We start from the raw sequence: 23,826 nt of genomic DNA on the forward strand, positions 1-23,826 counted from the left end.
AAAGTATGTAACATCGCATACAATACCATCACAAAACATCACTTATGTAATGCAATGTAGCGTAACATCACTGAACACAATACAACACACCAAAAACATCAAAAGACAACATAACAAAGCTAAACTAATTAATTACAGTATAACACAACGTGGTTAACCTGTAAAGCTAAGGTAACAACTACACTCTATCAGATAGCACACAAAGGGTCTAAGGACGGGTCGTGTGAATTGTAGCCATTCCGTTGTGCGGCACGTCACCACTTCCTCCAATCAAGTTCCTTCCTCCAGTGCAAATTTGACTCACATGCTAACAAAAACAAAACAGAAAGGATGACGCTGGTCAGGTTCACACCACGCGGAGGATGATAAGAAAGGACCAGGAAGATAAAGACAATGCACATGATGGGGGATCCGTGATCCAGACTTTTGGTAAGTACATTTCGTGTCGATGTTTGTTTGCTGTGTCCCTATTGACACAGTCAGAATGACATTGAAATTTCAACAAGTTTTGTGTCTTTTGCAAAGGGTGGCGATGGTTTTTGATGTGAACGTGCACGTACACAAAAGTCAGTTACTGCTGACACATGGCGGCAATTCCCACGACATGGTGCCTGGTCTGTGCTGTGTGTGTGCTGGTGCAACTCGGCACAGGTAAGCCACAAAGTTTGCTAACTTGTTTTGAAAACATCGATCAAAATCAGAGTCAAAAACGAATTTATTGGCCAATTATGTTAAGCATAAAAGGAACTTGTCTCTGGTAGTTTGAGTCACTCTAGTGTAATAGAAAAAAATAATGTGTAACGATGCAATAAAAGTCATTATTTCAATGGGTGGTGTTGGAGTTTTGTAGGTCTCGAGTCCATAAGCCCAATTAGCAATTTACAAAACAACTAATTACTCAATACGTGTTCGTTTTATCTTTCAAGAAGGTATCCGATATAAATAAAGACTCACACAAATCGATTGAATTTTCTCGTCAGTTTTCTTTACCATATCTGAAGTTCAGCAATCATACAATGATCAGATCTGGGCAGCTTTTCCATCCTTGCGAATGCTCTCACCCAAGATGGGCGAGGGCAGAAAAGGGGCGCGGTCTAACATGCAGCACTCACATTTATACTGTCTTCAAAATCTAAACATAATGTGGGCTGGTCTCCTCCCTGGCTGGCCCTGCCTATGGGGCTGATCTTCACCAGCTGGTCTCAGATCAGGGCACGCTGACTTTGAACTGATTATGTGATGTGTAATTCCCAATTTGGTTTTTGGTTAACCCGTTGGCTAATACAAAGGCATTCTTATAGATTCAGATCCTTCAGTGGGCCAAAAGTAACTTAACTTAACTTCTTCAAGGAATGAAGGATGGCTGGGAGGAAAGAAACAAGTGGGGTATGAAAGGAAGGATGCACAAAGACAAAGAGGAAAGGATTAAAGCTAGGAAAGAAATAAGTACGGTATAAAAGAAAGGGAAGACGTAACGGTGGAAGGGAGGAATGATAGAAAATGAAGCAAAGAAGACAGCAAAGGACACTTTTGAACTTGATTTGGTGGAATGGATTTTGGCCGGAGCGTGGTCGGAATGAAGGAAACAAGGAGCTATGGAAGGAATCAAGGAAGAACGTAACAAAGGACGTTTTAACTTGATTTACTGCAGCAAGGAAGGTATTAAGAAAGGAAGGAGGACGAAAGGTATACAAGAATATATGAAAGGAAGAGTGAAGAGTGAAGAAGAGTGAATAATGAAGGATGGACACAAGGACATATGGAAGGGAAGGAAGAAGGCCAAGCAGGACACTAACTTAACCTTAAAGGGATTGGGAGAAGGTTGTTTTCAACGAAGGAAGAGAAGAATGACGGCGTAGAAGGAAGGATGGAAGGAAACCATGTCGGAAGGAGGTCAAGAGGAAGGAAACAAGCACGGTATGAAAGGAAAGAAGGAAAGAGTCAGAAGGAAGGAAAAAGGCAAGAGAGTAAACGTTTTAACGTAACTGATTGAAGGAAGGATAGAACAAGGAAGGAAGGAAGGCCACAAGGATGGTATTAAGGAAACAAAAGGAAGCAGGACCAAAGGGGATTTTTAGGGTCCCTACAACTGTAACTCTAAGATGTAGCGGTCATTGCTCTGCTCACTAGAACAAAATTTAGAATGGAAAAAGCCTTTTGGATTACAGACAAAATTTCTTCAAGAGACAAAAATAGTCAAGTTGCCTTGATCCAACCTTTGGAACCCTTGCTCACGAACCAGGAAGTAGCTCCCTAACTAACAAGTATGACTCGTCACAATTACTTTCGGCCTTGGCAGAGGTCTGCACCCTAGAAATTTCTGTTGTTGTCTTACCTCTCAGGTGAGACCTCAGCTTGCGTGATCTGGTCCAGCGTGGGGCCAGTGGTGCGGCGAGGCTCCAGCTTGGAGGTGTACTGCGCCTTTAACTATGAGTGCCGACGCTACATGTACAGAGAGCACCCGCTCGCCCTGCAACACCACACAGAGTTCAACACCAGCACCATTTACGTCCGCGTGGAGAACATGACCAAGCACCGCACCTTCAGCTGCCTGTGCCGAGGCCTGGACCTGGACCCTTGCGGATTCGACATCCGGGCTGGTTGTGAGTGTGGACCACCCAGGGCTGGTTGTCATCTCAAAAACTGGATCTTGTAAAGTGGACCAGTCCCTTGGATGTTTTTATCTCTGCAGACCCACCAGAGAGGCCGCAGAACATCCGGTGCGAGCACAAGGTACTGAGCAACCAAACCGGTGAGGTGCTTTGTTCCTGGGAAAGAGGCCGCAAAACACACCTGATAGACACTTCAGAACTCAGGTTGGCGTGCCTGTGACTGTGTGTGTGTGTGCGTTTGAGAGAGAGCTAGACAGAGAGAGAGTGAGAAAGAGAGAATGATTTTGAAGAAATCTGGTGCCCGCAAGTAACGTTTTTCCCGTACAAATGATAAAAACAGAGAGTGCGCGTGCATGTGTGTGTCTTTGTTTGCGTGCCTACATGTGTTCCAGGGTGACTCGTGTATCAGGAGATCCCACAGAGTCGTGGCCTCCAATCAGAATCTTCATCAGAGGATCTGATCGCCCGTTGGCCAGATTCTCCCTGCCCAACAGAGTCCACTTCATCTCAGTGTGGGTCCGCACCCACAATGCACTGGGGTCAGCCATGTCGCTCCCTGCCAACTACACACTCAGCAACATCGGTACCTTTTCACATTCTTGTCCGTGTAACTGTTGTGGTGCACTTTCAATTTGTCATTGTGTTAATGTGAACAGCGAGCCCCGCTGCTCCGGTCCTTGGTGTGCACCGGTGCTCCTCCAGATGGTGCGCCATCAATGTTCGGTCCCCCGTGAAAGCGCAGCACCTGGACGTCCAGTACACTACTGAAACAGGGTTGTGGACTACCTATCCAAATTCAGTAAGAATACCAAACTCTTTGTTTCCCACAACAACATTTACAGATCCGGAGAACAGATGCCTGACAAAATACCAACAACGTTAATTCAGGAACAATTTGTGGTCGTTGATGCGTTCCACGCGTCCGGCGCTAATTGACCACAAAGGATTTGCAGCCAAATATTAAAAAGTAAAAGTTTTGAAAAGGTTTGATTGTTAATTTGTCCCTTACAAAATGTATGTGCTAAACATTGTATAAAAACTAAGGAAAATTCTCCTCTGTTCAAATAAATTCAAATCCACTCTGATGAAATGCTAACATGCTAGCCGTTGCGCCACCAGGACGTGCCCGTGGCTTTGGATCAGTTGGTATCCATCTGGTCTCTGGAGCCCTACCGGTTGTACCATTTCAGAGCCAGGTCCAAATTCAGTGCGGGATCGTGGAGCAACTGGAGCAACGTCACCTCCAGTTGGACTCAGGAGGAAGGCAAGTATTTGAAATAATTATACATTACATTTGACGTTATTTAAAAATTTTTTTTTGTTTTTTTTTAAAATAACAGTTCTACTGAAGTTTTAGAATTATAATTTTGTGACTACAGTACATAATGTTCTGGATGCTGGTATGCTATGGGAAGTACATGTGTAAAAGTGATGGTGTTTAGATACAGTATTTGTGTTAGCAGTTTCCTCAAAGAACAACAAGGGTAATGCTTTATGTTTGGTTGAGCTTATGTTGTGTATAAGGTGCTACATCTTGAACCTGTTAATGAGGCTTGAAGTGTAAGGGACACGAAAAAAGTTACCTTAAAAACTTAGCTAAAAAGTTTAGCTAAAAACCTTTTTAAGCAGGAGTACAAGTACGTAAGTAATGAGATTCCAATGATTACTTTGGTAAAAATGTAGTGAAAAGGCAAAAACAGATGTAGAAAACTCAATATTTTCATGAGCCGGGTGCGCCCACTGGCCGTTTGATCCAGTGCGTGCGTGACGTCACTGGCCCAGCCGCGTCGTCTTCAGGCTCTGAAAATGGTAATGACAGGCTGTCGGTAAGTTTTAGTCGCTAGTTTTTATTGTTCAATTAAAAGAGAAACGAAATGAATCAGACGAAAAACCACGAGCACACTTCACAGCCGGCGAGTAAGAGACGAGACGTCATATCCGCCTTCTTCACGACTGAAATTCTTGACAACATGAAATTTGGTGGAAGTGTCTACTGTGACTAGACCCATAAAAAAGTAGAAGACAAATTGACACAAAACACTTACGACTCCACAATTTAAAAAATTCGGCCCTCGATTGCTCAGCCCACGATGCCACTTTCACTTAGCGACACGAAATTTGGTAGCCCTATCTATCATGAGCAGACCCACAAAAATGTCTCAAGTTGTAAAACATGGTAAGTCTGCCACTTTCATTTGAAGCAGCCCTTTCACTCTCTTCAGACAAAAAGGGCCTCTCTCAAAGCAAACGTTGTGGTTTGTTGTCTGGCAGCACCTGCCAAAGAGCTGGATGTGTGGTACACTCAACCTCCCTTCGACTCTAAGTCCATAAGGCTCTACTGGAAGGTAAACACTAAAGCATGAGTGTGTTGTATGAGTGTCACTTTCTGTTCCACTTTGACACTAAAAGGTCCATTTGTGACCACAGCTTAGGCGTTACGCGTCACACGTACAAAATACTTGTAACCACACACACTCGCATACACACACACGCATGCGCCCACACACATGCACACACTTAGATATGCACGGAGGTATTATTGTCATATTAAAACAAAGTGAAGGAGAGCTGACGGTTTCGCTTTACTAGAAAAGAGGAGCTAAAGAGAAAATGATGATGAAGTAAAAACATGATGACTTGCCAAATACCATATTGAGAAAAAGTGACAAAGTATTCCATGAATACCTCAGCCAAAGACAAGGAAGTTGAGTGTTCTTTTTAATGACATCGTCTAATTCATATTTTAAATCGTATTTTGACCTGTTGTACGAGACAAAAATAATAGCAACAATATTCTACTAATTGATTTATCCTTAATCGTTTCAAAGCATTCTAACGTCAAACTGTTTGTTTAAAAATTCTCACCCCTTATTGAAGAATTCCACAGAGTGTGTGAAGACATTTGAAAAAATTTACCTTTTTTTATGTAATAAAGTCATCTCAAACTTTTAATTTCTCATCTGTTCCAAATCCTAAAATTCCACATTTTCTACACACATAAAAAAACATTCAAATAAATATATAAAATTCCCCTCAAAAAAAAACATTCAAATAAATATATTCCCTCAATTAAAGAGGAAGTCAACCCAAACGTTTTTTTTTCAAGAATATGTTCTATGTAGGCTCACTAGTCGAAACATGGTATTCTGATTAATATTTCGTTTGTGGAATATATGTTAAGCACCGAAATCCACTCATTTTTAGCCATCTCAGGGGGCGGCCATTTTGTTACTTCTGTCAACTGAAAATGACATCACAGATGCTCAGGCTCAGCTAACGACCAATCATGGATCAGCTTCAGAAAACAGGTGAGCTGTGATTGGTTGTTAGCTGAGCCCTGAGGGTCTGTGATGTCATTTTTAGTCGACAAAAGTGACAAAATGGCCGCCCCCAGAGATGGCTAAAAACAGGTGGATTAACTCTTATTCCACAAACGCAATATTAATCAGAATGCCTTGTTTCAACTACTAGGCCTGCATAGAACATCTTCTTTAAAAAAGAAATATGTTTAGATTGACTTCCTCTTTTAATAATTTCTCAACAGATACAAATCAACTTTCAATTGTTGGCCATTCTAAATTGACCAACTTTTGAATAATTCCACTAAATTCCTAAATGAAAGGAAAATACTTCAATATAATTGAGCTTTTTTCTTTTTTTTAGAAGTCTCACATTTGATTTTACCTCCATAGAGTATCTTCATTTTATAGCTTTTGAGTTTGAGCGTTAGCTCTCACAATGCACATTCTTCAAATGTTTTCAGAATTGCATCTGCTCTTTCTCCACTTTCCAGCCGATGACCGTCGCCCACGCCAGGGGTAAGATTGTGGCGTACTTGGTGGCAGTATACAGCTCCCAATCTGTACAAGTGTTCACGGCCAACCTCAGTGCAAACGCCACTGGCACTGCCGTCGCGTTTTGTGCGGAGTGTCATGTGACGGTGAGTGCCCTCAATTCCAAAGGGACGTCCCCACCCGCCAAAATCATCACCTATCGCACCAAAGGTAAACGATCACGTCCAGAGCATAAGGAAATTGTTCACAGTGCTTCATTTTTTACACCTTTTAAGTTCACAGCCGTAACCCAATTTCTCGATTCAAACGACCACCTAACTTAAAGTCTTCAACATTCCCCCAAAAATGCCACATTTTGAAGACTTCCGCTTCAAAATTTCCATGTGACTGAAGACATTTTTACCAATATTGCATTTGTGAAGAAATCCACATTTTCCAAGGGAAATGTCCAAAATCCAGACTTTTTTTGGGGGGGGTACTTTTAGCATCGGCCCAGTTGGACGTTGAGGTGAAGGCACAGAAGCACGGCGTTGCCCTCTGGTGGAAACAAACACAAAGGGCGGCGTCCCACGTGGTGGAGTGGTACCCCGAGGGGCTCAAACTGCAAGAGCTGCACTGGCTCAGACTGGCCGGAGAAGATCGTCACGTCGTCATCTCGGGTAAATTTCTGGCCCGCCTCCAAATCCGTTCAAATCCAGATTATTCCATCGTCCTCTTCATGTTCCACATCGTCCTCTTCTTATTTTCCAAATTGGCTTATTCGTGTGTTTTAGATCATTCTTTTCGTGTGTTCCACTTTATCAGTTTTTCTTGACGTGTTCAACATCATTGTCTCAATGTGTTGTGAATTTGTCGCTTTTTCTCATGCGTTTTTCACGCGCACAGGTTTGAATGCATCGGAGTGCTACGAAGGAGCCGTTTATGTTCTGTACACTAACGGCTTGATGACCACAGGAACTTTTAGACTCCTCAACACCAGCCAATCAGGTAACAGTATGTGACCACTCAGGATAAATTACTCCTCTGAGGGTAGCATAGTGATTAGATTACAAGATTCGGGTTCAATTGTCCGTTGAAACATCTCCATACGGGCTCCCACAAATAAGTCTCAAGGACCCATGCACGAAACTTGAATCGGTTAAATCAGCCATTACCCCAGAGCTTTAATTTCGATTGCCTCTTTTGTAGTACCCAAAGTTGGTCCGTCGGTTCAACAGGAAGTGGACGCCAGTCGAGTGACTTTGACGTGGGCGGAGCTTCCCAGGGCTCAGCGTGGCGGGTGCATCACGCGGTACACGATCTACTTGGAAGACAGCAATGGACATGTGCAGCAATGTAAAAAACCAAAGAAATATCTTGGGTGAGTTCATTTGCTCTAATTGCCATTGTTGATTTACAGACTCCGTCCAAGCCACCAAGCGGACGTTTGCGCTGGAGGACCTGCCTCCGGGCGCCAACAGCCTGTGGATGACTGCTTGGAATTCTCACGGAGAAAGTCCAGCCACTCAAAAAGTCAAGATCATCATCCGAGGTGAGCTCGTCATGTCCATTTTGGAACTGTATCACTAAAAGGCAGGTCAAGGCACTGTTTATTATTATGAGGTAGTGTGTGGAATTTTACAAATATTGTAAATGTATTAGCAATAAAATAAAAAAATACAAATCCACTTTGTTATGCAGTTTTATGTGTACAGTTGGTTATGGTGCTTACTATATAGGCTTTAATGACTAAAAAGAAATGTATTCTTGTTGTGGTTCGCAGCCGTAGAGGGGATCCCGATATTCCTCCTGGTCTTGTGCTCGCTGTTGTCTGTGGCAGTGCCGCTGCTGCTGTGCCTGTGTCAAATTGCAGCCGTGAAGACGAGGTTCATGACATAGTGCAGCAGCGAAAAAAAAAGCCCATGATTAGCTTGCCTTGTTTAACTTGAAGATGTCCTCTTTGCAGGGTATGTCTGCTTTTCCAGTGCTTCATGCTTCAAGTGGTGCCGGATCCCGCAAACAGCAAATGGGCAAAAGAATGCGCCCAGGAGAAGGTGATTGCATCTAAATAAAATAAAGTAAATTAAAAGTCCAAGTAAAAGCATCCCAAAGCATCGCACAGGCTGAAGATTAGCCATTCATGAATCTGTTGTTTTTTTTTTGCCAAATAATGGTAACATAATTTTAACTATTCGCATAATTTAACAATGAATAAAAAACACAGTGGTCACAGAAATGACTTGAATGTGAAAAAATTGTATATACAGTATACACACATTTGTAATATTATTTCTGTTATTTTTAATTGATGTTTGTTTTGCTTATGGTACAGGCTAAAGTGAAGTTACATGGCCAGCAAAGTGGGGCTGTTCCGACTGAGGAGGAGGAGCCAATCATAATCGTCGTCTCGGATGAAGAGGATCTGACCAATCTCAACACAGAGGAGGCGGCCTCCCCACGGAGCAGCCTTTCCACACCTCCACGACCCTTCACCACGTACATCAAGAGTTACTCCCATGAGTCGGACAGCTCAGAGCAGACCCAGACCTCGCTCGACTCCTATACCAGGACTACAGACTACATCTCATCCAGATGCCCGGAGGGTTGCCTAGCTGAGGAGGAGGAAGATATATATGAGGAGGGGGAAGAGTTTGCACAGATGACGACGGTACCTCTGCCTGTTTGCAGTTTGATCAGTGAGCGAATGGAAACGCAGATTATTGGGAAGTTGACTCTGGATGTGGTCCGGATCGACTGCAGCAGCCTCTTTGAAAACTGAGGATTGCACACACTACTAAGGGTTGAACCGGTTAGTCTGCTAGTCGATGAGTCGCATCGATGATTAAAACTGCAAGTCAGCTAAGTCACTAAGTACGTGTTTTTGTATCTCATCTTCCGATGGGTCAATCTGCTGCCGATGGCAGACTGTAACGCCTTGTGGAAAGGTGAAAATATCCAGAGAACAAAGTGACGCAGTCTTCAAAGGAGGGTATGAAAACAAGCTGTTAACGGACGAAAACAGCGTTTAGCGTCGCTAGCTTCAGCTATTTCCATTGCCGCTAAGTCATGAAAGATTTATGCCTGTGGCAGCAGGACCACGGGGCTGGCTGCGTGGAATGAGGGCAGCGCAGAAAAGTGGAACTACCGTCTTCGTGGGCAAAATATTATATCCAATTATTCACGGACAGCAACAATGTGCTAACGAGAAACTGATTTTCTAAATTGTTGGGTTTTTAGTTGGCTGTTTTATTGTGTGTCATCAAACCCCGTGGTTACAAACCAAAATGGTGGACTCTCTGTACATTTTTGTGCATGGCTTCTTGAGACTTATGTCTACTTGTGATAGAAATGGAAACCAAATTTCCTGTTGCTAAATTAAACTGGCTTCGGGCGCTAAATTGTAGTTTACTTGTTTATGGTAAGTCATCATGTTTTGTTGCTCTAGTCCCACCATGCTCAATAAGGAAAATCAAAATGCCTCGTAATAAATTGTCACCCATCTGTCAAATATATGTTTTTGAAATTGGGCAGCAATTGGACAAAATCTCTAGTTGGAGTTTGGTTATGAAGTCCCCTTTTGTGGGTCCTCTCATAATAATCAAGCCTGCCAAATTGAATGATGCTGGGGGAAACTGGGTAAAAAATAGTGCAAGAAATGTATTGTAATATTTTATTTTATCTACAAAATGACCATGTAGACAAACACAGTGAGACATCTGAATGTGATGTGCATAAATATTTGTACATTCATAAATACAGTATCAAACATCACTTACTTCACGAGCTTTGCTGTTGTTTTGACTTGATGTTCGACCTGCTCGATGGAGCATGGAGCCTACAGGCTCGGAAGGGACAGCCTTTGGCTTTTTCCTTTTCCATGTGGATTTTCAAACGTAATGAAAGACGTGTAACCTGATGTAGGTAGTACCCAAATTGGCCTGTGAGAGGCAACAATACGCCGCAGGACATCGCCACCATGGGAAAAAAGAAGCTGAAGTAAAGGGCGGCTTAAAAAGGGTCTGGATGACCTTTAAAGTAGACATGCATATGGTGAATCCTCAGCATGACCTGGATTACTGAGTATCTAACAAGTTATACTGATAATTACAAACCTTTTCGTGTGGGCGTTAATCGGTATTCGCGATATTCAAAAGGATTCTCTGTACACAATTGGACAGGTGTATAATTAGATAAAAACAAGGAAGGTGGACATTTCTATTGGGAAAGTCCTTCCCTCCTTGTAAAGTCCTTCACTGAACCTTCTTGTCCTTGTCGGCCACCACTTCTGACAGGTCCTCGGGTTTGACAGCTTTCACCTGCGCCTCCATTTGGGTGACCCGTTGCTTCATGCGAATCTGGCTAGAGGTGAACTCAGCCATGAGCTTAGCGAACTTGGTCTGCATGACGTCCAGGTTATCCTGCAGCCTGGTCAGCTTCTCCTCCAGGTCCTTGGGGTCGGCTCCGGCATTAGCCACAGCCTCATCAATCAGGTTGTCCTTCATCAATATGGCCTTGCCCTTCTCCTCCAGGGCCTTCTTGGCATCTGGGTACTCGGTGAGGGCCTCCATCAGGTCGTCCTTGGAGAGGGCGAAGAGGTCAGAGTAGCCCACGCTTCGGATGTTGGCTGTTCTCCTATTCCCGGCCTTGCTGCCCTTGATGCCTAGGATGCTGATTTCCCCGAAGTACGCGCCATCGCTGAGGACCACGAACTGCGTGACACCGTCGTCGGCCACCACTGCCAGCTTGCCCTCCTTGATGATGTACATCTCCCGACCAATATCACCCTTCTTGCAGATGTAGTCCCCGGGACTGAAGACTTGAGGCTCCAGTTTGAGCACCAGTTCGATAAGGAGTCCTGCCTCGCAGTCCTGGAAGATGCGCACTTTTTTTAGTGTGTCAAGATGGACGTTTATGGCGATCTCAGCCTTGAGCTTGTCCGGCAGGTTCTTCAGAACCTCCTTCTCATCGCAAGTTTTCTTCTCTGTCCACAGGTAGTCAAACCACTTGATCACCCGGGCCTCCAGGTCTTTGGTTACCTTACGGAACTGCATGTACTGCTTGATGGAGTCGATCTTGGCCTGAAACTCAGCGCGGGAGGCGTTCATGTTGGAGATCATGGCGCCGACGTTTCCGACGATACTGGCAAAGATCAGCACACCGGTGAGGAAATCAGCGATGACAAAGAGGTACTCCACATCTTTCACCGGCGCAGGTGTCTCGCCGATGGTGGTGAGGGTCAGTGTGGACCAGTAGAGGGAATAGATGTACTTTCTGGCCAGGCGGCCATGCTCTGGGTGGCTGATGTTGGGATACACCCAAGTGTCCGAGCCGAAACCAATGGTCTTGGAGATGGCGAAGAACATGCAAGCATTCCAGTGGATGATGACCAGGATGTAGAGTACGAGATTGCTAATGCGAAACATATTGGGGAAGCTGGTCCTGGTCTCGGTCCTCTCAAAGAATTCAAACAGCCTGGAGATCTTGCAGAGGCGGTTGAAGCGGAACTCTGGGTTATTGAATCCATATCTCAGGAAGAGTAGATCGGTGGGGATCATGGAAATCATGTCGTACTTGAACTGCGACGTGGTCCTGTATTTGGCTCTCAGCTTTTTGGCATCCTTCACCAGCAGGCCTTGTTCCAGGTAGCCTGAGGAACATAATCAAGATTATAATCTGTCTGCAAATGTGCCAAATATGTTGGGTGACCAAGATCAGAGCAAAAATAAATTGGTTTTATAAACTGGAATTACTGTGTCTACTGGAGTGGCATGGCTGGTGTTGCTTCCAGCAGCTCCTTTTGGATGTTCTCATAATTGTATTTGTGTTAGGCTCTTTGTCCCTTTCTAGAAATGGTTAAAAGTGCATCAGCCACTCTGCATTCTTGCCCACATATGAGGACACTCCAGAACCTCATTTACTCAATTTCTTTTTCACGTGACTTGAGTGGCAACATATCTGAAGTTCATTCGAAACTGAGGTTTTGGCTGGCAACAAGAAACCAAAAAAATAAATAATAAATAATTAAAGTCAAACAACGGACAGCTATTAACTCAGAAAACTAGTAAATTGGTTTGGACAATGGCAGTTACTCTAAACACAAAGGGAGCAGGGAGTTTGGGGTGTTAAACATCACGTTAAGGTCACGCCTCGCATACTACATTGGAAAACTGCAAATTAAAAAAAAAAAAACTGCATTCATACCTCACACACAAGACAGCGAGCTGGTAATAAGATGGCTTTAGTTAGCCAGTGTCTGAAGGACTGGAAGTGCTCCTTATTGGCTGTGCTTCATCCGGTATTGGATTGTGTTGTATACTTCTTGGTGCTCACAGACCGCAGTGATATTGTCCTACATTGCTTTTCTTTCACCACGCTGTATGTCTGTTTGTGCATGTATTGCAACTGTACGTGACATAGTGAGTGCATTTTCGACGCCAATTGGTTGTCAGTGATGCGATGCTGCTTCAGTTGACATTTTCAAACCTCAGTGAAGTGGGCAAAGAAGCAAATGTTTTGCTTCCAATGATTCATCCACGCTGTATGGTACGAATTCCCGCCTGACTGTATGAACTGCGTTGATTACGTATGGAAATGCACTGCCAGAAACACTCAATTCGCGTTCATTCTGACCGCAGCATAACACCAGAGACACACTGCCCACACTGCTTTCCACTTTAAAATCATCTGTCGCCGTCATCACCACACATCTGATTATCTGAATGTGCAAAGCTGCAAGAATGTACATTTTGGACTACCAGCATGTTCTGTCTGAAAAGCATAGTGAATAAGCATCAATGCTTATAGATACCGGCCATGAAACTGACCTGTTCTTGATCTGACAAACGTGTCTGTATAGTAGATGAAGTCTGAGGTGTAGTCCAAGAAGATCCAAAGTTTTGTGAAGCGGTCCTGGAGTTCATTGAAACAAGCCCTGGCAGAATGGATGAAAACATTTAAAGACGTTTCATTTTCACTACAAATAATAAACCAAGAAAGTAAAACAATACCTGGTAACAATCATTATCAGGTTGTAAAACACTGGGGCAGCAATGACTGTCAGCCACCTGTAGTACATGTCTGCAGCCGGGTCCATGATCCAGATCTCCTTCCTGGATTTAAAGATAAAACTTTTATTGGGCCCTTGTCGGAGAATGCAGGTATCAGACAGATGTTTCTGCAATGAAATCATCCAGATGTGAAGGCTATCGGAGAGTACTTACGGGGGCTCCTCTTTCTTTTTGTCATCTTTCTTATCATCTTTTTTGTCATCCTTCTTCTCATCCTTTTTATCATCCTTCTCATCCTTTTTCTCATCCTTTTTCTCATCCTTCTTCTCATCTTTCTTCTCATCCTTTTTCTCATCCTTCTTCTCATCGTTCTTTTCACTCTTCTGGTCTTTTTTAATGTCGTCTTTCTTGTCTTCCTTTTTGCTAAGGGATACAATCTTGGGCTTTTAATTGTCTTAATCACAAAGGGGTGTTTATATCTATGAGGGACAACCAAAGTAATACCAAAGTACACCAAGAGGGAAGGGTCTGGTTGAGATCTAGAACTATCTTGGCAGATGTTTCTCTTTTTGAACTCCTCTTTCTTGCCTTTTGCCAAGGGTCACAAGCTCTGGATGTTAATCGGGCAAAAAGGGTAGAGTATGGTAGGACTATAACTGGAGGGACTCCGGGCAATACCAAGAGGGGAGGGTCTTGTGAAAGTAGGACTGGTGCTGGTAGGATTGGTGCAAATCATAGCTTTCCATCAGATCCATTGTAAATACAAATTACGACCGCGTAGTACAGAGATTATTTTTGAAACTGTAGCTTCGGTTGGGTGTAACCTCAAAAACCACCAAGACAAGGAAAGGAAGATTAAACTAGGAAGAGATGTCGCTATCACCTAGGCTAGAGTAGCACCCAGTTTTCTACTAAGTCTATGCACTTACTCATCTGTGTTGTTGCAGTTATTCATGTTGCAAGTAGCTAGTGGCCACTTACTGCTAAGACTTTGGAAACAAACAACATAGGGTAGTCAAGACCCTTATATCGTGGTTGACTTTATTCAAACTACCACCATTTCTACTCACTTCTTCCTGTGCATTGTGCCGTTGCGGTCCAGGGACTGGCCGTCGCTCTTGCAGCCAGACACCTCTTTGAGCTCAGGGCCTCGGAAGCGCTCCAGGAAGGAGTCGTGCCTCACTGGTACTTCAGGGTTTATCCTGTTAAAGGCCCAGTTGCGCAGCATGTAGAAGAAGTAAGAGAGCCTAGAAATGGTCAGAGAGAGCGGAGAAAACAACAACGACGTGACACCCATCTAGGCTACTGAGAAAGGTAGTTGTCAGATCACAAGGGAGAGTCACTAGTATATGGGTGTTTACCTGGCCATTGCTCCTGGACCAGTAAAAAGCGTTCTGTTGGACTTTGAAGACAGTGCCCTCTCGGAATTGTGACTGGAAGACATTGTCCGCAGAACTTGAGCAAGAAAGTACCAACATAAAATGTCACAACCAAAATGTTTTTCCCTATCATAGGTCATAGGTCTGTGTCCCTCAGGCGAGGTAGTCTGCAGATTGTAACCTTCCAAGAATCCTTTAGGGGAGCCATGAATATTGCTGTAACAGATATCTGGAGAACTACCAATGATCAAAATGTTGCTCACTACAACTATCTCCCTTTTTAAGAGGCACACCATTCAAATGACCCAGATAATGCAGTCTACGGCGCCGAACCTTCTGAGAAATCTTCACAGGAAATTTCAGGTGAACCTCTGAAAATTGCTGTATGTCTAACGGGAGACTCTCAACTTGTGAGATTTCCTGGTTGCATCACGCTACATGTTCGCATTATTAATTTTTAAGGTGACACCAAGATCAACATTGGGGTGACAGATATTTGAAGAATCCAGATAATGTACACTACAGATCCCAAACTTTTGAAGAATATTTGGAAAGGTATGTCAAATGGGACTGCCTACTTGAGAGTTTTCCGGGTTGTGTCACATTCTTACATTTGCACCAGGATGCTACGAGTCAGCGTGCCAACAGGTTTTTAGGGTCCCCCAAAATTTAACACTGCGGTTCTAGAGAACTTGAGCTAGAGACTGCCAACATTTCAGTCTTACATATAATAGGTATGATCCAATTCAGATGTACGGTACCCTTTAGAAACCCATACAATATATTCTGCAGATCGGAAGTCTCGGAGGAGCCTTCAGAGGAACCTCCAAAGTTGTGTCAAATAGGACTGTCTACTAGGGAGATTCCCTGGTTCATCCCAGGCTTAACTTTAGGTCATGATGCTAGTTGGCTAAACATTAGCATTCCAAAAATATGCTGAGAATATGCTAAGATGACATCAAGTTTGACACTGGGGTCACATATATTTAAAAGATGACTGAATTTGTTGTCTTTTGTTTATATTGAGTATGAACCCAAAACTTGTGTGCCTTCTTAAAAACGTTCAAGACAAGGGTGTACAAATATTCTTCGGATATATAAAATGCCACAAAATCTAAAAAAAAAAAATGGATGTGATATGTATCCTCACAAAAACAGGACGGAAGACCACATTACATTTGGTCTCCTCAATGGGGACGAGGCTAACGACCGTCTGAACCTTCAAACAAACCTGCTGTCTTCATTTTCAATGACGGCTAGGTCCGCATCAGATGTGTGACTGGACAAACGACATCTGGTCGAGTAGGAGATTTCGCTGTTGACCTTCGCCATGGTGTCGTGTCGGGCCCTGCTGGCCTGAGAAGAAACAATAACAACATCAGACGCGGATGCTACAAAGTTGTTTTTTTGGACAGAAGTTCAGGAAAAGACTCACTGGATACATTAGGTACACAGTCTATTCAGATACAATACAAAACTGCTGTTGTACTGTATCTACAAAGGGCCCTGGCATCCCTGACCACTTTAGGGCAATGGCACTCTGGGGTCCTGGCATGTTAGATTTTTTTTCATGTAAGATTAGGAAATTGCTGATTCAAACCAAAATGACTGACTTCCCGTTAAATTTGAAGCATTGGTTCTTCAGACTTTTTTGCGCATTTTCTAATACAGTAGTAGACATGTGCATGTCCCAAATTCTACTGGCGAAACTCGTGTCCGGGGATGATTTTTATTTTTTATTTTTTAAACGTTACGGTGACGTTCAGAGAATTGTATTCGATGGCCTGTTCATCTCTCAACTTCAATCGCGCTTTTTTCCAAAATATATGGACCCGACATAGACACTTTTCCACTATGTGGCGGAGTATATATATACAGCCACTAAAAATACACCCTTCTTATGTCCTTACCACTAAACAGGATGAGCGTGCTGTATGTGTGTAAACGGTCAGCCCTGCTTTTAAAATAAGTGCTGCTTACGGGTCTGCTCTGGCCTTGCTGGCGGCATGGGTGTGTGAATATATAGCACGGTTAAGTCCATTAGGCAGACTTCTTTGGGAACGCATAGTTAAGGGCTGCTTTCCTCACCTCTGCGAAGGCACAGTCTGGGCCGGTTCTTTTAAAACAGCTTTGTTAGGTACCAGTTGTGACTTTCACGGAAATTGCTTGTTTATAACGAAAGTTGCAATTATAAAAGAAAAAGATAAAATGGAGCATATAATGTATGATGTCATATCACAATCTATGGATAGCGTCAAGCATAGCTGTAATCTTAAAAGCAAAATATAGTCAATCCTCATTCGAAATTATCATCAAACTTTGAAAGTACAAACTCTGAAATTAACCCAAATTGGCTGATTCAAACCAAAATGGCTGACATTCTTTTCAATTTCAACCATGAGTCCTTGAGCCTTTTTCATGCGTCCTGTTACGTTAGACATGTCCATCAAATTTGCATCGATTGGTGAATCAGGTGCGCGGGGCCGATTTTTTTTTTTTTTTTAACTTTCACAATTTATGAATTTTTCTCAAGAACATAACTAAAATTACTGGCTGAAAAACACATGTATTCATGTCTATCTGCATTTTTTTTTAAGATCTTTCTGTAACACCCTAAGATGGCTCCCACAAAACAGTCTGCTCTTACTAAGATACCAGTAAAGGGGTGGCTAGCACTGGCCACTGTCCGTCAACAGAAGCATGATGGAAGCTTCCAGTAGAGTTCTGACAGGCAGGTAAGTTTTTGCCAGAGAAAGCTGGGTGATAAACTTCTCAAGATGAAGCAGAGAAAGGTATCATGAAGGGGAAAAAAACATAATAAAATGGCTGATAGGAAAGTGCAGGGCTGCCTTGGACACAATTTAATTTGGTCTGTGACCATGGAAATACCATTGATTAGTCCTAGCCTCCCCCCAAAAAACCCTAACAAAAATGTTTGTAATATACTAAGAAAAATAGCACTTAATAATAACATACAGTAATGATGTAATTAGATAGAAAGGAAAGGTATTAACCAGTTTTTGTCACATTTTTCGCTTCAATTGAATGTTCATTCTGCCTCTCCATCTGTTGTGTGTGTCTTGGCCATTTGGGACTGTATAATGTTATATTATCTGTCTACATGAGTTGCTTCATCATTTGTGTTTAAATATCCATCGCTCAAAGCATTGTAACGCCACAAAACAGATGCTATACGTTAGCTCATCTTTCTCATTGTGTTAGCGTTAGGCTAACAGATTTCAAGGCAAAGTTATGTGGTTACCTTAAGTGTGCAATGTAATTCTTTTTCTTTCATATTTAGTTTGACAGTAAACTTAACTGGAAATGGCTATAAACAGTTTGAGGTCTCTTTTTTTTAAGAAGAATTGCCCTCTATCTGCCACACAGCCGATACTGTGAAGTGAGTTGAGTTCAATGCCAGCATACAGCGCTCATATTTTTGCTCAAAAGTCAAATCAGACAAAAAATCACCTGAACGCTGGTTTATATCTCAAAAAACTCAAGTTATTTGTATCTCAAAGCATCGCTGTATTGTGGACCACCGCATGCTCTACTACTATTTCCTGAAATGTGTCTATGATGTCATAATTTGACTAATTTGCATAACAACCCCCACACAATCTCTGCCTATGACTTGGACCCTAAGATGGCTGAAGATCTGCCGGTTTCTGACTACCGTACCACATGGAAGCACTATCATGTCCAAGCTAAGGTAAGCAGTCTGAGTTTTATAAAGTAGGTGCCAACACGGTGCAATTGAATGGCTTGGTGAAGAAGTGCTGCCTCCACAAGGGAAATTACGATCAAATCTTTATCGGCTGTGATTTAATTAGTCAGTGGTGTCTTCATTTGCAGTCTGATAGTGGAGGTGTTGACACCTATTCTGAAGGAGTTTCAGAAGCCTTCAGAAAACTCTAATTACACCGCGTGGCCAGATTTGTTGCTTTTCACTCTTTTTTAATAGTTGCTAGAGAGTTTGTGACAAAGTTACTGGCCTAAGCTTCTAATACAAATAATGAGGAATAATAAATAATGTTCAGCTTAGTGCTGCCTCCACAAGTGAAAATACATTAGAATCTGTTTGAGCCCTCTCTTAGTGGCGGGGGTTATGGTGAAATTAGCCATTAGTTGCTCTGCGTATGTGCCATTCATTTGCAGTCTGGACATAGGGGGTGTGAACATCTGCTCTGTAGTAACACCATAAAAATTATCTACAATTGTTGCTCGCTACTTTTTGGAAAATATTCCCTTGAGGGGCCAGAAAAATTGTTACATACAGAATAGCCACAAAGTCCTTAAATTGGCCGCACAGAGCAGCCACATTGCTTCATCGCAATGCCCCATCTCCGCCCCTCCATCTTTGTAATGACAGAATATGCATGAACAGTTTCACCATTAAATAAACAAAGTAAAGCCAAAAACATTTTTAAAATACATATATATACATTTTATGAAAATGTTTTCATTTTTTTCTTGTAATGTTATGTATGTAATGTTTTAGATATACATATATTCTTGATTGAGTTTTCCACTAGGCTGCTATTAAGCAGTCAGCATTCATCTGTTTAGATTTTTTTCATTGTCATCTTTGCAAAGATTTAAACTTGCTTGCTAATGTCTGTGGTTGTAACATGTGTAGGCACGCGTAGATTAGCGCTAATGCCAGGGAGTTAATAAGCACAGTACAACACCCCCTGCCCCAACCCCGGCCCCACTATATTAAGCGACACTGACAGTAGTTTACCTTTAGCCAGTGCAGCTAAAGTTTAACTTGAATAGCAATTCATCATCAGCCACATCAACAAAACCTTGCTGAAATGTGAAAATATTACATTTTGACATAATACCTGTATTTTTCACCCAAACATTTATTTCATGGTATGTGCAGTCAATGGATCTAAAAAGTCTACACACCCATCAAATTGGAAGAAATTATGAACGGTTCAAAACAGCAGTCAATGGTTAAATTATGCTTATACTGAAAAGAAGGAAAAAAAACCTCCTGTTACTTGTCACATGTTGTTGTTTGAGAGCTAGCTAGCGTTGGGTCAAATTTCATACTTTAAAAACAACCTGTTCCCATAGCAAACATTTTTGAAGTGTGAAATGGGGGCAACAAACTTCACGAGCAGTCAGTTTGGCAGTAAGTGAACAAATATATGTATGTCTATATTATACACAGTAACAAGGTGGACTCCAGAAGGAGCAGCATAATGTCCATTGAATTGATCGAATAAAATATATTTGTTTTGGTCCCTTAACGCTTACAACAATAAAGATATGGATTACTATTACAATTTTACAATACTTTGTCCTTTAGTGTTTGTTTAACGTCACAACAAAGAGAAAAATTTGCAAAAAATCTTCCAATATTGTGGGACGTCATGTTCGAACGTTCTTAATTTTCTTCTTGTTGTAATATATGTTAATGTATAAAAAAATAAAATAAATTTGCAACAAAAAAAAAAATCTGCCGATTTTAAAAGTTAAAAAATTACTGATATTTGTGTTTAAATGTAGGGTGTAAGAATAAAAAGTCATCAGGAAATTAATTACTCAAGTAAAATACAGATAACTGAAAAATCTACTTGAGTACAGTTACCAAGTATTTGTACTTTGTGACTCCCCACCACTGAATGAAACTAAGCACCGAAACTTACTAGATCAGAATTACTGTTAGCATTATGGTTAACATAATGATCTATTAATATAATAATGCTCTTATTTGGTTTGTGGGAGATTAGCAGCACTGCAGTTTAAAGACCCGCTAAGAGGCTTGAGGCTTGAGGCTTGAGGCTTTCTGTTTATCGGAACAACCTCACCCGGAGCAGGAACAACAAAATACATGCAAACAATGGAAACGATGACGGTTTTGCTCTGTTTTAAAAATTTTTTTTTTTTATTGACATTTAGATGTGTAATCTATAATGTATATTTGTTTGATGATACTTGACTGAGTAATTGAATTGATTTTTCTTATTTATTTTCCGATTCAATTTCAATTCAGAATGTAAAACATATTTGTGTTATAAATACAATAATTACTGTAAATTAGAAAAGTACTGGTGTGCATGTTATTTAAAGAGTAGCTTTGCTACTATACACTGAACTACTCCATTAAACAAAATTACATAAAAAATCTGAAAGCTAAGATTTGTATTTAATATTTATTTTCATAATTACATTCAAAATATATATTTTTTTATGTTTTTAATGGATCGCTATGCATAGTATTTACTGTTAGTAGGACCTTTACTAATGGTGTTCTATTAACTCACTGAACTAGAGCAATCTAAAATACATCAAAAAATAATTTTAAAAAAAGGTGTTATTTATGTGATATTTGAAGGATTTTTTTGTTTCTTTTTTTTCTAATTATTTTTATGCATGGATGTGCACTGTATTTAAAATTACTTTACAACAGATTTGTTTACTGTACATGCTGAAGTAGTACATTAAAACATTAGTTCATTTAAAAAATCACTCTTAAATTGAGACTGATCAATGTACATTTGTAATTAATTTTTTTCTAATGTACCATTCAAGGGTAGCTTTGCTAATATTTTGTATTCAACTAATCCAGTAAACAATGGGTTTTATTTTTTTCAAAATGTACACAAAAAGTAAGATTATTCACCATGTCTTGTTTAACTATTATTTGTTTATTTATTTATATATGTTGTTTATGTGCACAGTATTTAACGAGTACCATGGCTAAAGTTTGAGAGGAAAATCCATGAAAATAAAAACCTTTCTCATATATTTGATATATGTTTTTTTACAATATTTCATTTTATTTTATTGTTATGTACTCCCAATGTTTGTTGTTATGTACTCATATCCACTAAACTGAAAGGGCTACCTTTGCTAGCATTGTTGCTGATACACAGAGCCATTTCAGTAAATATATTTTTTGTTGAAGAATAATTAAAAAAAAAATCTTTATCTTAAATGTGACAATTTATGATTGTCATTTAAAACATTTTTTATTTATAATATAATTTTTGTTTTTATTGAACAAATTTTAAGAGTTGCTTTGCTAATATTGTAAAATAAAATACATAGAGTTAAATAAACAAATTCTGTTTAACATGAGAAAATTTAATATACCGGTATTTCAGAATTATTTTTACAGATTTTTAAAATGTGATTATTTATTCATTTATGTCCATTGTATTTTAAAGGTGCCTTTGCTAATACAGTATATATATGTTTAAACTACATTACATTTCGTAAACAATATTTAAAACATTCTCTCTCTTAAATGTGGGAAAATTCTATGGACGTTTTTTTTTCCCCTGTAATGTGGCACCTACCTGGTCATGCGTTTAAGTCCACCACATAAGAAGAGACTCCTCTGAGACCACCACCGTGCGCATCCATCCTATCTCAAACCACTGTCTTCCCCTCACATGTATGGCAAAATTTAGACAAACAAATATTTCCCCATGGCTCGCTCCTCCGGCTACGGACATCCGCGGTATAGAGATGTGCGCCACCTGGACATCGTCACTGCCAGACCAGGGACTGTGAGGATGAGGATGAGGACGAAGAGGAGAGGCTCAGCCGGCAGATCTCAGATCAGGAGAGGGGAGGAGTCCTCCATCAAGCGGATGAGATGAATATGACCACATTGATAAGATAATAAAATAAGCCAAGGAAGACAAAAAGAAACAAAAGTACCATTTAAATTTGGTTCTTAATACATTGCAGTAAACTACCCTCTATGGCTATTTCACATATTTTTTTTATACGATTCATAACTCTATTTAGGACTAACGCTCATCAATTTTGGGTGTGATTTAACTGTCGACCACTTGATAGTGACACACTGCTTAGTTTGAAACTGTGTAAATTTGAATGAATGAGAACAAAAACAGGAAGTATTTCAGCCCAGCCTAATTTTTCTTGAAAATGATCGAATGTCATATGCTGTAATCCTGCTTTTTACGCCTACAGAAAGTGACGACCAGAGGTGGAGTGGCCATCAGGAATTGCAGGAAGGGCTGGTGTATTTCCGGGCCGGTCTTGGCCATCACGGCTGCCAGCATAGACCAGCAGCTGAAGGTCTGGAAAAACATTTCCAAGGCACTTACTGACCACAAGTCAGGACTTTTTTGTAAGCACTGAACGGGATATTCTTTTGCAGTGGCCTGAGTTTGTTTTTCTCTTATACTGAAACCTCAAGTGAAGGCAAAAAGCAGCAAGTGAAGGCCAGGCAATCCTACGTTGCTATTAGCATGTCATTATTATAACCCATCAGGCACAAATAAATGGTTAGATCTGGAGGGGTCATTATAGTGATGAAGCAGCGTGGCTAATCTCATTTCAACTGTTTGCCCCCTCTCCTGCACGCTCCACCCCTCTCCTCTCCAAACCTCATTAGTTTTAGGCCAGGCTCCAGGTGCATGGAGATCCATTCAAAGCCTCTTTACTCAACATACCACGTGTTCATGACTGCGTTCTTGATGTGCTGCGGCGGCAACGGCGCACCACCCAGATCCTCCCCATGTATACCCGGTGCATTTCCAAGTCAATCACAGCCTAGGTCCCTTTTGTTTCAACCGTCAGCTGTTCGACAATGGGCAGCAAACAAGCGCATTTAATTATTTGTAATGGAGGCTATTACCGGGGAAGGCTCAAAACACAACATGTTATGGAACTTACTGCAGCGATCATTTCAAATAAAAGAAAAGTCATTGAACATAAAGCTAATGGCTTATGCAGTGTTGCTAGGTTAAAGCGGAAATCAAGTCTTTTTTTTTACAATATGTTCTAAGTGGTCCCACTAGTCTATTTATGACTTGACTTCCCCATTATGGTAGCACATAAATAGAGGCTAAGATGCAGCCAAAAGGCAAAGTTTTTTTTTAATGTATCCTGATCAGATATGAGCATCTTCTCATGAAGACATCCTGCCTAAAATAAAGGCATTGCAGACATTTAATATTTTTACAGGTGCTCTGTCTCAGTCTCCTGCTGTAGGGCTCCGCCAGTGACCAGAACCGGAAGGAAGAGCTTTGTGCTGGTTTTCTGAATGCGGAAGTTGGTTGCG

General features: G+C 41.2%; 2 protein-coding genes across 4 annotated transcripts; one reads left to right on the forward strand and one right to left on the reverse strand.

Annotated features, from left to right (window-relative positions):
- The first annotated feature begins 299 nt into the window (after positions 1–299).
- On the forward strand, positions 300–9,788 carry il12rb2 (interleukin 12 receptor, beta 2a). Of its 2 annotated transcripts, none has more exons than XM_086047606.1 (16): positions 300–429; positions 526–651; positions 2,343–2,603; positions 2,693–2,816; positions 3,005–3,195; positions 3,269–3,411; positions 3,732–3,876; positions 4,884–4,957; positions 6,406–6,616; positions 6,892–7,065; positions 7,292–7,393; positions 7,595–7,741; positions 7,806–7,937; positions 8,169–8,271; positions 8,352–8,439; positions 8,718–9,788. In XM_086047606.1, the coding sequence occupies exons 2-16, from the start codon at positions 585–587 to the stop codon at positions 9,162–9,164; spliced, it is 2,409 nt and encodes an 802-aa protein (XP_085903732.1). In that variant the 5' UTR covers positions 300–429; positions 526–584; the 3' UTR covers positions 9,165–9,788. The 2 variants fall into 2 exon arrangements, with proteins under 2 accessions (XP_085903732.1, XP_085903733.1); XM_086047607.1 differs by having other exon boundaries at positions 7,624–7,741; positions 8,718–8,863.
- A 271-nt stretch (positions 9,789–10,059) lies between these two features.
- LOC147138719 (cyclic nucleotide-gated channel cone photoreceptor subunit alpha-like) lies at positions 10,060–22,299 on the reverse strand. Of its 2 annotated transcripts, none has more exons than XM_086047609.1 (9): positions 22,088–22,299; positions 16,003–16,127; positions 14,754–14,825; positions 14,463–14,594; positions 14,322–14,381; positions 13,606–13,815; positions 13,393–13,494; positions 13,210–13,316; positions 10,060–12,032 (listed from the first exon to the last, which is right to left on the reverse strand). In XM_086047609.1, exons 2-9 carry the CDS (start codon positions 16,101–16,103, stop codon positions 10,636–10,638), a joined length of 2,181 nt encoding a protein of 726 aa, XP_085903735.1. In that variant the 5' UTR covers positions 16,104–16,127; positions 22,088–22,299; the 3' UTR covers positions 10,060–10,635. The 2 variants fall into 2 exon arrangements, with proteins under 2 accessions (XP_085903735.1, XP_085903734.1); XM_086047608.1 differs by having other exon boundaries at positions 14,463–14,639.
- Positions 22,300–23,826: the final 1,527 nt, after the last annotated feature.

The sequence above is a fragment of the Filicampus tigris genome, chromosome 12 (genome assembly GCF_054856515.1).
Source record: "Filicampus tigris isolate MCC_2025a chromosome 12, RoL_Ftig_1.0, whole genome shotgun sequence".
Classification (NCBI taxonomy): domain Eukaryota; kingdom Metazoa; phylum Chordata; class Actinopteri; order Syngnathiformes; family Syngnathidae; genus Filicampus; species Filicampus tigris.